At 39.8% G+C, this 16793-nt stretch overlaps 1 protein-coding gene and 2 pseudogenes across 3 annotated transcripts; all 3 read left to right on the forward strand.

The window, feature by feature from the left end:
- The first annotated feature begins 1252 nt into the window (after positions 1-1252).
- Positions 1253-6218, forward strand: LOC148586076 (uncharacterized; annotated as a pseudogene).
- Positions 6219-6904: 686 nt separating this feature from the next.
- Positions 6905-14792, forward strand: LOC132177392 (uncharacterized). 2 transcript variants are annotated; one of them, XM_088515283.1, is made up of 7 exons: positions 6905-7012; positions 7674-8157; positions 8576-8635; positions 8732-9130; positions 13450-13554; positions 13624-13671; positions 14406-14792. In XM_088515283.1, the coding sequence occupies exons 2-4, from the start codon at positions 7690-7692 to the stop codon at positions 9047-9049; spliced, it is 846 nt and encodes a 281-aa protein (XP_088371409.1). In that variant the 5' UTR covers positions 6905-7012; positions 7674-7689; the 3' UTR covers positions 9050-9130; positions 13450-13554; positions 13624-13671; positions 14406-14792. The 2 variants fall into 2 exon arrangements, with proteins under 2 accessions (XP_088371409.1, XP_088371408.1); XM_088515282.1 differs by lacking the exons at positions 13450-13554; positions 13624-13671; positions 14406-14792 and having other exon boundaries at positions 8576-9246.
- LOC132179418 (uncharacterized) lies at positions 11383-14792 on the forward strand (annotated as a pseudogene). The gene is made up of 4 exons (XR_015911855.1): positions 11383-12793; positions 13450-13554; positions 13624-13671; positions 14406-14792. The product of XR_015911855.1 is annotated as an uncharacterized LOC132179418 (transcript).
- Positions 14793-16793: the final 2001 nt, after the last annotated feature.

Raw genomic sequence — 16793 nt, forward strand, 5'->3', positions numbered from 1 at the left:
ATATTACGTGAATATTTAACGGGGATAGAATTTAGGTTCTGAAAGAACCTAAACCTTTTAGATTTTGAAAAAAAAAAAACCTAAAACCATTTTTCAAACCCAAGGTTTGGGATTAATTATTTTTCCTTCTTTATTCATGATCATCCTTTAATTAGGAACATTACAACGACTTAGACTTGGAGAAGAACTCCTACTTACTTGGAGATAAGTTCATACGAAGATATAATATAAACCTACTACTAAATGACTTCTACACCAAAGTGCCACAAATAATTAAGAGATTGACTTAAATAGATAACTATAACTATTATTATTTAACATAATTCTATTCTAATACGACTTTTAACTTATCCCCACATTACTTTTGGTAACGTTCATTACCCCTTAAAAGCACCTTGTCCGCAAGGTCTTAACAATTCAAACCACAATTACTAACCAAACCTAATAATTAATAAGGATAACTAATGGTTAAAGATAACATTGCAACTACATAATTATTTGAATATCCCTCAAAGAAGTTGTATTTGACTTGGCTGCACTTGGTCTCCTTGATAAGTTGGTATTCTCGTAACTTGCATGTGCCTAGACTCTTGTTAGGCTAAGGATGCCCAGCTGGCTCATGATTTCCTTGTCATGCTTCCAAACTTTCAAGCGCTATATATTGTTGTGGTCGTGTGTTAGGTGATTTTTCTTTCTCTTCAGCAAGTCTCTTCAATTTCAATCTTGACTAAAACCAGTCTTGGGGTGCAAGAGGTGTGTTTCATGGTTATGGCCTTGTGATGTTCGTCCTTTGCTTTTTCCTCTTTTTATGTGATTACATGGATTGAGAGATGGTAGAAGTGGGTGACTGTGAAATTGGGTTGTGGGAATGGAATGGTTGTGTGGCTGGTTCTGATGGACACGATTGTGATGGGTTTTCTAGGAGACTTTAAAAGTTCAAGAAAGCCCTAATCTTGAGCATTTCACAGCTGTCATTTACTTCATAACCTCTCTTACCCTACCCTTTAAAGGATTGCAAGGTGTCCTGAAGTCAAACAGCGGATTGAGTTTTATGGTGACTAACATGTTGGTGCTGATATATACTAAAGATGGACAGATCAGACACATCTGACTTTGTTAGCGGGGGAAGTAGGATATTAGAATTTCTTCTACTTTTTCATTTAGTTCTGTTATATCGGACTGCTTGTAGGACATTGTAAAAAGTGTTCTTTTAGTTGGGGTTTTTATAGTTGTAGTGCACATAGTCAAGAGAATGGATCTGAACAAAAAGGACGTTTTTTTATCTTATATGGAGAACTAAAAAAAAAATGACACCTTCAGCGACACTACCCTACACGCTTTAATTGCCTTGGCTTTGGAGGTGGCGATGCAGGCAGATATAGGTGTAACCAGAGCAGTCTTGGGGTTAACTTTCCCAATGCTTCTGATGACAGCTGTCGATTTGTAACACCCCCAACCCGATTAGGGCTAGGTTTGTCACTTTTTTTTCTAAAATGATGCAAAGATCTATAATACCTATCAGAATATTTAATTTTAAAGGATATGATAAACATATAAAACTTTTCTCACGAAATATGATAAATAGTGAAATTCGAAAATGATAATTCTTAGTTGCATAATGTCAAATTATGACCATAGTTCTTATTACACTTATTACAAATAGTTGATATAGAAATATTATAAAATTAATAATTGTTCCCGCCCCCATTCTAGCCTCTTATTCCAGTGTACTCTTTACTTGAAAACAAGAAATAAAACTGAATGAGCCCAGTAAGAAAATTCTACAACCATGAATAATTTTACTCCTTGTTCCCAGTTTTAAAAATTGGAACACCATAAAGTATATGTTCCTAGTTTTGAAATCGAAAATCACATAAATTATATACATAGCCAATAGCAATAAAACATCATCATAAATCATCAATGCGATTATTTTTAGTTATTATCTCATAATATGGCCCATGTACATTGTTACCCCTGTGTACTAGGGTTGTGCGGCCCTTGCGCTCTGTGATGAGATACTGTGGCCACAGCCCCTTCCCCTCGGCCAGCTAGTTAACTAAAGGTGCACTCAGCATGGCAAAAATGATGGAATCACCTTCGAGCAAAGCCTTTTTTAGCGGTTGCGCCTCCATCCTAAGCATCGGTACGGAACTCATTTCTTTCTTTATCTCTTGAGGCCAAAAATACTCTCATCTATACATGTGCCCTCATTTTATAAACATTTATCTCATCTCTTATACTTTTCTTTGTACTTCCCTTGATGCATCTTAGGGCAACATGTAGGAGGGTTTATCATCATTCTTATTTCTTATAATCATCATCATTTCTCAAATTTCTTTTCTCAAAATGAAAACTTTTCCAAATATAAACTTACTGTATTTAGAAAGCATTTAAAATAAATAGAATCTTTCTAAATAATTTATTTAGAAATCTTTCATGCATGCAACATCTCTCCAAGATGGTAAATAAAATAATTATTTACAATTTAATACAAGAATATTTAAATAGCATGACATGAAGCAATTTTAGAAGAGGTAGTGAATTTGCTTACTTCTAGACTGAAGCTAAAAGTAGTATGAAGAATCTAGTTGCTCCAATCCGACTAACACCACTAGTATATTTTCTGAAACTAGTTTCTTAAGTCTGTTATCTCTCGTGTTCTTTCTTTCTTTCTTGCAGCGATTTATCTCTCCCTTTCTCTCTCTACTCTGTGTAAACACTATCAGAAAGAAGAAAGATCGAGTAGAAAGCAGAAGAAGGAAGAATATGTGGAAGAGAAGGGAGAGAAGTGGAGATATTTTGAAGGGGGGAGCTCTATTTATAGGAAAACAAAAATACTATTCTACATTTCATTTACAATTCTACCCTCCTTTTACTATTCCACCTACTAAATAGTATTACCTACCATTAACTATTCTACCTTCCATTACTCTTCTATCTACCATTTACTATTCTACATTCCATCATTTCTATCTACCATATGATACTCTTTCTACCAGTTACTATTTTATTATTCCACAAATTACCATTCTCTAATTACCACATTTCATCAATTCATATAACACTATAGATTCCTCAAGAATTAAAATCATTGGCTACTATGAATATTAAAATAATCATCATCAAATAAATATCTCTAAAATAGACTTTAAAAATTTGGGGCGCTACACGATTGGTGCTTGGGTTGGGTCCAACACCAAGTGCATACTCTGATAGTTATTACAATGTGGACTTAAAGAAGAACAAGGGACTAGCTGCAACATTGCCACAGAGGTTTTTAGCTGAGGGTGATTCAATCCTACAACTCAGTCTTTTCGAAGGTACTAATGATTATTCAAGTGTGCTTCATATTTCAGTTTCAACAAAGACTAATATTAATAACTTCTCTCTCCGAAACCAAGTATCTGCTGAAGATAATCATCTTGTGATTCCTGTTGTTGACAAAGGCCCTACCTCAACAAAGAAATCAGGCGGCTATATGCCATCACTTCTTTTGGCTCCAAGAATGGATAGTGACAAGGTTTCTACCCAAACTCAAGTTCTAGAGCTTGGGGCTAAATCCTAGCCGAGCCATAAACCATCCACTACCTCAGAGTACTCAGTTGGCACTGGCTCTGAGTAAACAACTATAGGAGCATCTTCTGACCACAGAAGTAGCAATTCTAAGAAATGCAAATTTTTAGGCTGCACAAAAGGAGCACGAGGGGCATTTAGTCTTTGTATTGGTCATTGGGACGGATAGAGATGCCAAAAAGTAGGGTGTAACAAGGGTGTTGAGAGCCGAACCGCCTATTGTAAGGCCCATGGTGGAGGGAAGAGATGCCTGCACTTGGGTTGCACTAAAAGCACTGAGGGGAAGACGGAATATTGCATAGCACATGGTGGTGGCCTACGATGTGGATATCCAGATGGGTGCAACAAGGTTGCGCGGGGCAAATCAGGCCTTTGCATTAGACATGGAGGGGGTAAGAGGTGTAAGGTGGAAGGCTGCACCCGTAGCGCTGAAGGACAAGCTGTTTTGTGCATCTCTCATGGGGGCGGACGCCGTTTCATATTTGCAGGGTGCACCAAAGGTGCTGAAGGGAGCACGCCATTGTGCAAAGGGGCATGGGGGGGGGGGGGGGGGAAAGCGCCGCCCCTTTGATGGTGGTGAAATTTGCCCAAAGAGTGTCCATAGGGGCACGAACTATTGTGTTGCCCACGGTGGTGGAAAGAGATGCGTCGTGGTAGGCTGCACAAAGAGTGCACGTGGCCGCACAGATTGTTGCGTTAGGCACGGAGGAGGGAAGTGGTACAAGTTTGAAAATTGTGGGAAGAGTGCACAAGGGAGCACAGATTTCTGCAAGGTGCATGGTGGGGGAAAGAGATGCACCTGGGGAGAGGGAAAATGCGAGAAATTTGCAAGGGGCAAGAGTGGACTTTGTGCTGCTCACAGTAGCATGTTGCAGGAGTGGGAGGCAAACAAGGGAGGCCTGATTGCACCAGGGCTCTTCCATGGTCTTGTATCTGTTGCTTCAATTTCAGGGAGCAGGTTTGGGAACACTAGTTCTTCCTCTAAAGTCAGTGTTGCCCCAAACTGCATTGGGTCGCTGGAAAAGCCGAGAAAAAAGCAGCATCTCATACCCCCGTAGGTGTTGGTTCCTTCATTAATGAAGTCATCATCAAATTCAAGTTTCTTGAATGCTGAGAAGGTGAGAGAGGAGGGGGGGGGGGGGGTAAGGGATGGATGGGCAAGGCATTGACATTAATGGTGGAAGCAAAAGCTTTGACTTTATGCTGCTCACAGTAGCATGGTGCAGCAGCAGGAGGCAAACAAGGGAGGCCTGATTACACTAGGGTTCTTCCATGGTTTTGTATCTGCTGCTTCAATTTCAGGGAGCAGGTTTGGGAACACTAGTTCTTCCTCCAGAGTCAGTGTTGCCACGAACTACATTGGAACACTGGAAAAGCCGGGGAAAAAGCAGCATCTCATACCCTCGCAGGTATTGGTTCCTTCATCAATAAAGTCATCATCAAATTCAAGTTTCTTGAGTGCTGAGAAGGCCCGCGCGGCGGGGGGAAGGGATGGATGGGCAAGGCATTGGCATTAATGGTGGGAGCAAAAGCTTCGACTTTATGCTGCTCACAGTAGCATGGTGGAGGAACGGGTGGCAAACAAGAGAGGCCTGATTGTACTAGGGCTCTTCCATGGTCTTGTATCTACTGCTTCAATTTCAAGGAGCAGGTTTGGGAACACTAGTTCTTTCTCCAAAGTCAGTGTTGCTCTGAACTGCATTAGGTCGCTGGAAAAGCCAGGGAAAAAGCAGCATCTCATACCCCCGCAGGTGTTGGTTCCTTCATCAATGAAGTCATCATCAAATTCAAGTTTCTTGAGTGCTGAGAAGGGAGGGGGATGGATGGGCAAGGCATTGGCATTAATGGTGGGAGCAAAAGCTTAGACTTTATGCTGCTCATAGTAACATGGTGTAGAAGCGGGAGGCAAACAAGGGAGGCCTGATTGCACCAGGGCTCTTCCATGGTTTTGTATCTGCTGCTTCAATTTCAGGGAGCAGGTTTAGGAACACTAGTTCTTCCTTTAGAGTCAGTGTTTCCACGAACTGCATTGGGTCGCTGGAAAAGCCGGGGAAAAAGCAGCATCTCATACCCACGCAGGTGTTGGTTCCTTTATCGATGAAGTCATCATCAAATTCAAGTTTCTTGAGTGCTGAGAAGGCCCGCGCGAGGGGGGGGGGGGGGGGAAGAGATGGATGGGCAAGGCATTAGCATTAATGGTGGGAGCAAAAGCTTCAACTTTATGCTGCTCACAGTAGCATGGTGCAGGAGCGGGTGGCAAACAAGGGAGGCCTGATTGTACCAGGGCTCTTCCATGGTCTTGTATCTGCTGCTTCAATTTCAGGGAGCAAGTTTGGGAACTCTAGTTCTTTCTCTAGAGTCAGTGTTGCTCTGAACTGCATTGGGTCGCTGGAAAAGCCGGGGAAAAAGCAACATCTCATACCCCCGCAGGTGTTGGTTCCTTCATCAATGAAGTCATCATCAAATTCAAGTTTCTTGAGTGCTGAGGGGGGGGGGGGGGGGGGGGGATGGATGGGCAAGGCATTGGCATTAATGGTGGGAGCAAAAGCTTCAACTTTATGGTTCCGGAGGGGAGAGTCCACGGCGGGTGTCTCATGTCATTGTTTGGGGATAATCTGAAGAAGGCGATTGATGGGATATAAATTCAAAAGATAGTTTGTGAATTAGGGATATTTCAGTGGTGAATTGTGCATAAGGTTGGATATGCTTATAACGTTCAAAAGACTCATAAAATAGTTTGTGTCAATGAATAGGGTTTGTATGTTATGCTATTTTTTTTTTTTTTTTGGTTAAATACCAAATACCTCCTTGGGGTTTTATTTTTATCACAGGACCTCCTCTGGGGTTTTGATAAAGGACCAAGTTAGTCCATCCGTTAGTTGACCGTTAGGACTGACACGTGGACCAATCAGATGTTGACACGTGGCACCTATTAAATTTTTTTTAAAAAAAAGAAAAAAAATTGGGGGTGGCTGAGGCCAGGCCTCCCCCAAATTTTTTTCTTTAAAAAAAAATACTTTTTTTTTTTAATTTAAAAAAAAAAAAGAATTAAAAAAATTAAATATATGCCACGTGTCAACATCTGATTGATCCACGTGTCAGTCATAACGATTAACTAACGGATTGCCTAACTTGGTCCTTTATCAAAACCCCAAGGGGTCCTGTGATAAAAATGAAACCCCATGGAGGTAAAAATAAAGTTACAAAACCCCAATGGGGTATTTGGTATTTAACCTTTTTTTTTTTTTTTAATATGTTTTTTTTTTCAGCAATATATATATAAAATAAGACGGCGGTATATATTCACGCCCATTTTGTAAAGGTTGAAAACTGCTGTCCCTAGTTTGCACTGAAAGCTCACCGAAGAAATTTCAGCTGCTTCCAATCAAAGCAAAAGCCTCTTCGCTGTTCAGAGTCCTAGCTCGCCATCTCTAAGGTTTATTATTCTTTTCAAATTTCCAGTTGATTCTCTGTTCTTTCACATTTTCTAATTTCATGAATCTTGTATTGTTTGTTGCTACTCGATTGATTTCCCGTTGAAATTTCCAGTTGATTTCTGTTTTTCACATTTCCGAATTTCATGAATCTTTGTATTGCTTGAATCTTTTATTGTGAGCCTTTCTTTTTTGTTTCTACAAACTAAATTCAAAATCTATCACGTGTTCGAGAAGTTCACTATAAAAACAAGAAAAAAAATTCGTCCAAAGCATTGATGTTTCTACTGGAACGTGAGTCAGCGCAATTCAGATTGTTCTTCGTTTTTGTAATTTGTTTTTCCTCTCTCTCTCTCTCTCTCTCTCTTGTTTATTCAACGATTTGTTCATTTTTCTCTCGTTTAATTCATTAAATTTTCATTTGAAACGACTGGAATTATCCGATCGTACGTCTTCTCTCTGTATTACCATGGCATAGAAGAATATAATTTACGCGGGAAATTCAATATGTTGAAAACCTAATTTCAAAAACAAAGCCGAAAGCAATTTATCCCTAAATTTCACCGAGAGAGAGAGAGAGAGAGAGAGAGAGAGAGAGAGAAAGTTAGGAGATTTGGCATGAGTCTCAGGCAAAATAATGGAATCTTCTTTTCGGAATTGCAGGAAAGCTCAACATCCAATGGAAGGCTTTTACGGTAACAGCAGCAACTCAAAGCCCCCTGGACTCAGGAGCAACCTAAACGGCAGCGCATCGATGGACAACCTGTCGCCGCTTGGAAGAGGCCGCTCCAGCTACTACAACGAGAACATCGACCTCGGAGAGTCGCAGCTCTTCAGGTACCTCCGCGCGGGGTCTCCGGACTCCTTCAAGTACGCGCCGCTCTCTCCGGTGGAGAACTTGGATGTGGTGAGGTCGCCGACCGTCTACGCCACGCCAGTGAAGGTGGAGGAGGACGTACTGGTTATGGATGGGATTCTGGTCACCTCAGCAATTCCAGCTGGAAGGTTCGCGAGGTCCGTCACCGTTTCAGGAGGCTCCACGACGTTGTCTTCTTCTCCGTCGTCTGGTGGGAAGAGTCTCTACAAGACCGACATTTGCCGCTCCTGGGAGGATTCTGGAAGCTGCCGCTACGGCAACAAATGCCAGGTCAGCTCCCCCCACGCCCAACTAATTGATCTCTCACTTTTGACCTATTATCGGACGGTTCCGATTTCTCATCATGACATCAAAAATAGTCATCGTATTCTTTAATGGCTGAGATTTAAAAAAAAATTAATATATATATATATATATATATATATATATATATATATATATATATATTTTTAGTTATATAATGCCATTTCTTTTCTCTTCTTTTCTGTTTCTTATTTTTCTTTTTAGTTATATAATGCCGTTTTACTGACTTTTTTTTTTGTCTTTGTTTAAACATTTATTTATTTATTTATTTTTAAATGTATTCTGAAAATGTTTTAAACAAAACAATATTCAAATTCAACTCAACTTATTTTGAATGCAGAATTGATAAATTACCCTTCTTTTTTTCTTTTTCTTTTTTTCGCAGTTTGCACATGGAAAGGAAGAGCTACGCCCAACTCGTTTCCCTGTCAAGAACAAATCTGAGGTGAAAAATGAGAAGAGAAAAAAAAAAAGAAAAAGGAATTACTTATATCCGACTGTTAACATAGCATTTATGTATTTATGTTGTGATTTTGTAAAGGCACAGACACACAAGCCATACAGTATCTTTGGAACAGGAACATACGGGCCAAAGAATCGCTTTGCGTGTCAGCTCATGGCAGCAGCATCCCAAACAGCCTCACCTACCAAAGCAGAAGGCACAAGCAAAAACTTGTCCACCACTTGTATCACTGAAGGCGATTGGTCTCCCCAAGATGATGGCATTGAGGTTGTGCTGCCACATTCTTCAACTGGAAAGCCTCCATCAAGGAAAGACGTTAATGCCTATGTTGAGAGTGTTCTTTATGGTCCTAGCAAGAAAAAGAGATTGCCGGTGTTTGATGAAATTTGCTCCTGATGGTTTCTCACAACAATCTATATACTATACATAAATACTTGCTCTTCTAATATTTGGGCCTCTTAGTTGGTGTGATTAGAGGTAATTGGGATTAGAATAATCCTCCTACACTTGTGTGTCGCTTTGCTTTTCTGATGACTCATTTACTATACTACCTCCATACAAACAATTACAATATTATTACATTTTGATGCAGTTCCCCCAAATTCTTTAGATTTTATCGTATTTTATATATTTGTCTTATATTCTAACACCACCTAATTCTAATAAGTTTGGCTTGCAAAATAAAGTTCTCAATCCTTGGGAGGATATGATGGATCGTGGATCTCTTTTCTTTGAGGTTTTTTTTTTAATGAATGGTGTTGAGACATGTGGAAAGGTAAGCCACATGGGCGTGCCACGCGGCGTGCGTGGCACGCCCGTGCAAATTTTTTTTATTTTTTATTTTTAAGATAAATAGCACGGGCGTGCCACGCATGCCGCTTGCTGTTTATCTTTACCCTCCAATCTTAGAGTAATGATACAAGTTACGCGGCGTGCGTGAACAGTAACGCACGCCGCTGACGTGGCATGTGCCACGTCGTAACCTCTGTTTTTAAAAAAAAAAAAAAAAAAAAAAATTTCAAAACCAAGCGTCAAAACCAATCCCCGGGATACCCATTTTTCATTTCCCCCCATTTTCTTCCCAAACCCATTTTCTCCCCCCAACCGGCACATTGGTTCTCCCCCACCGGTGCCGGCATGACTCCTCCCTCCCACCGTGCGTCTCCCCACCGTCACCGCCGCCAACGAACCCGTCTATCAGCTCCCGCCGGTTCTAGTTCTCCCCCACAAGACTTTTCTTCCCAAACCGGTGTTCAGCATATCATTACTCCAACCACCCATGTTATCCCTTCACCTTCAGCTCTCTCCCCAACACCATTACAGCTCTGCTCTCTCTCCCCCACCCCATGCCTTTGGCTTCCGGCGAGGCCCACGCCGACGCCGACCTATTGCACCAGATAGGAGCCGCCGTCCATTATCCGGTGCTTCTCTCCCCACGGCTCCTCTTTGATTTTTTTTTTTGTTTGTGTTTTTTCTAGTGCTTGCTCAAATTTCTTAGATGATGGGATATATTTAATCTGTGTATTTTTAAGATTGGCCCAAACCCAAAGAACGCTCAGCAGCACCCAACGCTACCACCCCCATCGACGACCCACCATCCAACCAGAAAAGAGGTTTTTTTTTTTTAATTTTTTTTTTTTAATTTTTTAATTTCATCTGGTATTTCTCACGTATCTGCATTATTTTTAGGGTTAAATACTAAATTAGTCCCTAGGGTTTCACAACTTTATTTTTTCCCCCCTGGGTTTTCATTTTTATCACAGGAGGTCCCTGTGGTTTTGAGAAGTGACCAAATTAGTCCATCCGTTAGTTGACCGTTAGTTGACCGTTAAACTGGACACGTGGACCAATCAGACGTCGACACGTGGCACATATATTAATTTTTTTTTAATTAAAAAAAATGTTTTTTTTTTAAAAAAAAAATTAAAAAAAAATATATTAAAAAAAAAAAAAAAAAAAAAAAAGAAAAATCGGAAAAAACTGGGGGTGGCCGAGCCACCCCCTTGGCAATTTGGGGGTGGCTCGGCCACCCCCTTTGGCCATGGGGGTGGCCAGGCCACCCCCATCTGGCCGGATGGGGGTGGCCGAGCCACCCCCTGGGCACCAGGGGGTGGCTCGGCCACCCCCTTGGGCCCCAAGGGGGTGGCCGAAACCACCCCCGGTTCCCACTGGGGGTGGCTCGGCCACCCCCATGGAGCCTTGGGGGTGGCCGAAACCACCCCCAATGGTGGTTTCGGCCACCCCCATGGCCAAAGGGGGTGGCCGAGCCACCCCCAAATTGCCAAGGGGGTGGCTCGGCCACCCCCAGTTTTTTCCGATTTTTCTTTTTTTTTTTTTTTTTTTTTAATATATTTTTTTTAATTTTTTTTTTTAAAAAAAACATTTTTTTTTAATTAAAAAAAAATTAAAAAAAAAATAATATATGTGCCACGTGTCGACGTCTGATTGGTCCACGTGTCCAGTTTAACGGTCAACTAACGGTCAACTAACGGATGGACTAATTTGGTCACTTATCAAAACCACAGGGACCTCCTGTGATAAAAATGAAAACCCAGGGAGGAAAAAATAAAGTTGTGAAACCCTAGGGACTAATTTAGTATTTAACCCTTATTTTTATGTCCTTTGAGTTTTTTCGATGCTTCTTTGAAATTGAGGATGGGAAATGGGTCTAGAGTGAGAGCTTGTTTTTGCACGCGGCGTGCTATATTACATTACCCGGACCGAAAAACCTCATCCAACGATGACTCTCTTCCTCTCTCCCTTTCCCCCATCACACTACACCCACCACCAACACCGCGTTCTACCCAAACCCCAAGCATCATCATTCCCCTCGTCCTTCCAGCCAATACAATCGCACCCTAAATCCACAGGTGTCGTCGTCATTGGAGCTGGCCTTGCGGGTCTTGCCGCCGCCACCCACCTCAACTCCCGCAACATCCCCTTCCTCCTCCTCGAAGCTTCCGACGCCGTCGGCGGCCGTGTCCGAACTGACGTCGTTGACGGCTTTCTTCTTGACCGCGGCTTCCAAATCTTTATCACCGCCTACCCTGAAGCCCAAAAACTCCTTCACTACCCATCATTAAACCTCCGCAACTTCTACTCCGGCGCTCGGGTTTATTACAACTCCCAATTCCACACTGTCTCCAACCCTTTATACGCCTCTTCTGGGACTCCATACAATCCCTCGCAAACCCCATCGGCTCGGTTTTCGACAAGCTTCTGATTGCGCCGACGACGCTTCGGGTCTTTTCCAAATCCGACGACGAAATTCTCACTTCGGAGGAGCTTCACACCATCGATTTGTTGAGGAGGTTCGGGTTCTCCGATTCCATAATCAGGAGGTTCTTTCGCCCTTTCTTCGGCGGAATTTCTTCGATAGAGAGCTCGAGACGTCGTCAAGGCTATTCCATTTTATCTTCAAGTGTCTTGCTCTCGGCGACAATGCACTTCCGGCGAATGGTATCGGCGCAATCCCCGAACAATTGGCGGCGAAATTGCCACCCAACTCGATCCTGTTGAATTCCAAAGTCGTTTCCGTCGATATTAAAGAACTGGATTCGGGTTCGGGTTCGCCGAGTGTGAGGCTAGAGAACGGCGAAGTTATTAGGAGCGAGCTTGGTGTTATAGTGGCCGTTGAAGAACCACAAGCGGTTAAGCTTTTGCCGGGAAGGAGCGAACCGGTGAAGCAAAAACCAGCTCGAAGCACGGTTTGTTTGTATTTTAGTATGGATCGGAGTCAAGTCCCGGTCCGAGATCCAGTGTTGTTTCTAAACGGGTCGGGCATGGGCATTGTGAACAACATGTTCTTTGCTACAAATGTTAGATCTTAGAAACCATAACCCGCCTCAAATCTAATAAATATAGAGAAAACCCTCCATCCCTCCTAATATTTCTCCACACCCTAAACCCGCAAGACCCATTGACAGCATTAGAACACCACCCTCCATAGTACATGCTGTCATATTTAAAATCCCCAACCAATCTCCACAAAGCCTTCCCCATGGAGAGAATTGCATTGTCCAGTTGGAATTCGTAGCTAGCAGTATTTGATAAGGATAGCTATGGTCTTGATTCATAAGATTGTGGATTTGTTTTGGTTCATAAGCTTGAAAGTTGAAGGAGGGGAAGAAATGTCTGAAGGTCAGGAACTTTCTCAGAGATTGGAAGGTGGATATTGTTTGTTTTCAAGAAAATAAACTGAATGTCATATCTCGTAGCGTTGCAGATTATGGGGGTGTCATCATGTGGACTGGGCATTAATCCCTAATAACTATTGATATCCACTATGGTGGGTTTGCATGATCTGATTGCCAATGGCTAACTCAGACTCTTAGTTTGGTTGTAATTGGAGGCAAATGGATAGAAATCTCACTCTTGTCGAAAATAAATGTTCTTTCACATTATATATTCAAATGGTGCATAGTACCTTTGAAATAAGCACTTTCACTTAGCTGCTATCACTCAAAATGGTAGAGCAGAGCTTTCCTAATATGTCTATAATAACCTTTCTGGGTGTAGCTGTAACCATATGTATACAAAACTGCGCCAGTGACCTTTGACCCGCCATCCATTGTTATTTTAAGATTGGTATTACTACAAGATTATTTTAGAGATTGACTTGAATTTATTGAATACTTCTAAGTATCTCATAAGGTTTACTTTTCTCTGTTTCACATTTCTGTTTGGATAAAGTTCCATTACATTGTGTAATCAAGGCAAACCACCCTCTTTGGGTGGATCAGTATTCTGTTTTAACTTCCCTTTTTTTAATTCTGCTTCTATTTTACATTTTGCAGATCAAATTGGGCTTTCACCTGAAGAAACTATTGCAAAAATAATGGCCAACCCTGAAGTTGCCCACGCCTTTCAAAACCCAAGAGTCCAAAGCAGCAATCATGGATGTATGTTCTACCTGAAGCACTTTTTTAATCTTTAATACCAATTCTCTTAACATTATGTTGCCTTTCCAGTGTTCACAGAACCCACTGAGCATTGCAAAATATCAAAATGACAACGAGGTAAGGCCAAACATTTTTTTTTTTTACCTTAGACATGATTTTTCATTCCTAGAAGTATCTGCTTTTTATATTAATGCTTCTATAAGAATACAAATTCAACCCCATTTTTTTTCTCTAAAATTAAACTATGCATCCCCCAATTCAAAATTCTCACAGTATTAAAATATAGATCCTATAGTAACCTTAATTAAAAACAGTTCTCCAAGTCTCAAATGTATTATATTTAGAGCCATTATTTGTCTCACCACCCTGTCTTGTTTGTATTGTACTAATACTGCTTATCTGACCTTTGTCCTTAGTATTCTTTTCTTAGTCAAGAGTTGTCCTTATTTCACTCTCATCAAAATAATAAACTTAGCGGGGAAAATTCACTTGACCCTCATGAAGTTTCAAGAGTTTTTCAATTCGAATTTCAATGTTTAAAAATTTGCAATGTACCTTCCTACTGATTCAAAATTTTCAATTCAGACCTTCCGTTACTAATTTCCAACTAATTGGACAAAAAAAAAAAAAAAAGCCCGAGGGTAATTACGTAATTTCATAGATTTTCATCCAATTTGATGAAAATTAGTAACAGAAGATTTGAATTGAAATTTTTTAAAATATTAAGGGGTATATTGCAAATTTTTAAAGGGTTCAAATTGAAAAATTCCTGAAACTTCTAGGGATAAAGTGGATTCCCAAACTTATATGTTTTTTTTTTTTTTTTTTTTTTTTTTTTTTTTCAATTCCAGGCTATGGATCTTTTCAATAAATTAACCGAACTCTTCCCTGGAGTGACTGGTCCGCCATGATTGTCTTGGTTCATTCACAGTTGCTCGATCGTGGAGTAGAAATGCTCCATTATTTGTTCTTCATGACTAAGGTGGTTAGAACAAAACTCTAAATCTAAAAGCATGCATGAGTGAACATACTTTCCCTTGCTGGTGGCCATATACTGAGATGCTTCTTGCCGCATCCTGTTCTAAATTTTGACCAGTTCTTGTAGACTGAATTCAGCTAAGAGTTCCCTCGCCTCATCATCCATGGTCTGAATATGTAGATGGTTGAATAAGTTTGCTAGTTGTGATCAGTTGTTAGTTAAACTCTTATTTTGGCGTACTTAATGCAATAAATTTGCTTGCATAGCGAAATACCTCTCGATAATGTCGTGGGATTCATCTGTCGCGCGTGCGCACACTTGCACGCACAAAAAGAGTAATAAGCATCAACTTTCGAGCATTTATAAGTTTTCCATATCTTATTTTGTTTTGGTTTTATTGTACCTTTTTTTCCTAAAATTTTTCAAAAGGTAATGCTAGACTGCGGAATTGGTTGCTTTTCCTCTCAAAATTCATTCACTTTTTTCCGTGGGGGGAAGAGGAGGAGGGAACTCAAAATCTCTCCCTTAATTTTCATTTTGTAAAACCAACCTCATTTTATTAAAACTCTTGTATAACCTCTTTTCATTTTCACTTTTATTTTTGAAGTACATCTAACAACAAAAAAACAGACAAACGACAAAACAAACAAAGGTAGGGGGTGGATCTTTTCTACTACAAATGGGGTAAGGAGAGAGAAAAGAAGATGAGACTGCAATAAGAGTGGACTTTAGTTGTATCTTATATCCCAATATGTCACGTGATGGACGTAAAAATTAGCACTTTTATGAATCTTTCGAACCTTCCAAGAGGAAGGAGATTCGGAAGGCTTTAGTGCAACAATCCATTGAGAAGTGTGGATGAAAAATATCCTAATTGTATTAGTGAAAGCGTAATGTCCAAGCAATATACTTGTTCTTGATATTGGCAATGAAAGTTCAGCATAATTTCAAAAAATTAAAAATTTAAAAAAGAAAATAAAATTATAATATAATATAATAGTCTAGTATGCACGAGAGGTCTATCTTATTGGCTATTTTCAACCCATTTCCACATTATGAACACCCTTACATCCCGTCGGTGAGATGTCTATTTCAAAGGAATGCAGACATCATTTTTTTTTTTTTGTGTCTTTTTGTTTATAATTTATTAAGTGTATTATAGTTAGGAGGAAGAAAATGACATACAGACACGCCCACAACTAGGTTGGACGCCCCCACCTAGGCTGGGTTTTCCCAGCATCATTAAATTATTATTAAACCCTATTTATATTATATTACTTTTCTTGCCAACTACAAAAACAAAAACAAAAAATGCTAGAAAGTATATATTTCTTGGTAGTAAATACTGACAGTTGAGTGTCCAAAAATTTATAGTAATGTGCTAGGATTTATAGCTTATTGGCACGTTTTTCATGCGCCAAAATCTCTCTCTTGCATTTTCATGTGCCAAAATCTCCCGCTCCTTCCACATAATTGAATACTAGGTTTATTCGAAAGAAATTATTTTAATATCAAATAATAAAAGCCAAATATGGTGCCACTTGATAATAAATTAAAAGAAATCATAATCATAGACATAAAAAAAAAAAAAATATATAAAATAATTAATTACTTATAAACATATATAATCGCAACCATATCATTTTTTTTTCTTGCAAATCTACTCTTTATAGCAAAATACAAACATACAAAATATCACAAATTCACATAATTTTTCATGGATTGGTGTTAAACTATTGCTCAATCAGTCCTAAGAGAGCGTCTACAATTATTATCGTCTATGCCCCTCTTGAGCGATACTTAGTGAACAAGTGCTATTATAGTCACGTCCAAATAAAATAATTACTTTGACTCTTCCTCCAATTTTGTTAAAAAAAAAAAAAAAAAAAAAACCATGTAGGGATGTGAAGTGAAATGAAAATTCATTGGCAATCACAAAACTGCCCTTGTGTGGACTCATCCTTGATTAGCATTTGGCTTGCATGATTCCGAAGAGACAAATATTTTAGACCTTGTTTTTTGGGTAAACAAAGATCATGAAATTTTCCTATTTAACAACCAGTTGGATAGCTGAAGAATTTATAAAATTAATTGTTCCATTTTCCTCTATTTAAATAAGATCATATTATAAGAAAAAGAAGAATATATATATATACAAAAGACTAATTAATTCAGTCCTAATCCAGAATATGCTAAGATAGTAAGATGAGTCATGATGCTTAAGCTTGCGGTGACAATGCCCCTAACATGCCCCTTCTCT

The sequence above is a fragment of the Corylus avellana genome, chromosome 4 (genome assembly GCF_965113065.1).
Source record: "Corylus avellana chromosome 4, dhCorAvel1.hap1.2, whole genome shotgun sequence".
Taxonomy (NCBI): domain Eukaryota; kingdom Viridiplantae; phylum Streptophyta; class Magnoliopsida; order Fagales; family Betulaceae; genus Corylus; species Corylus avellana.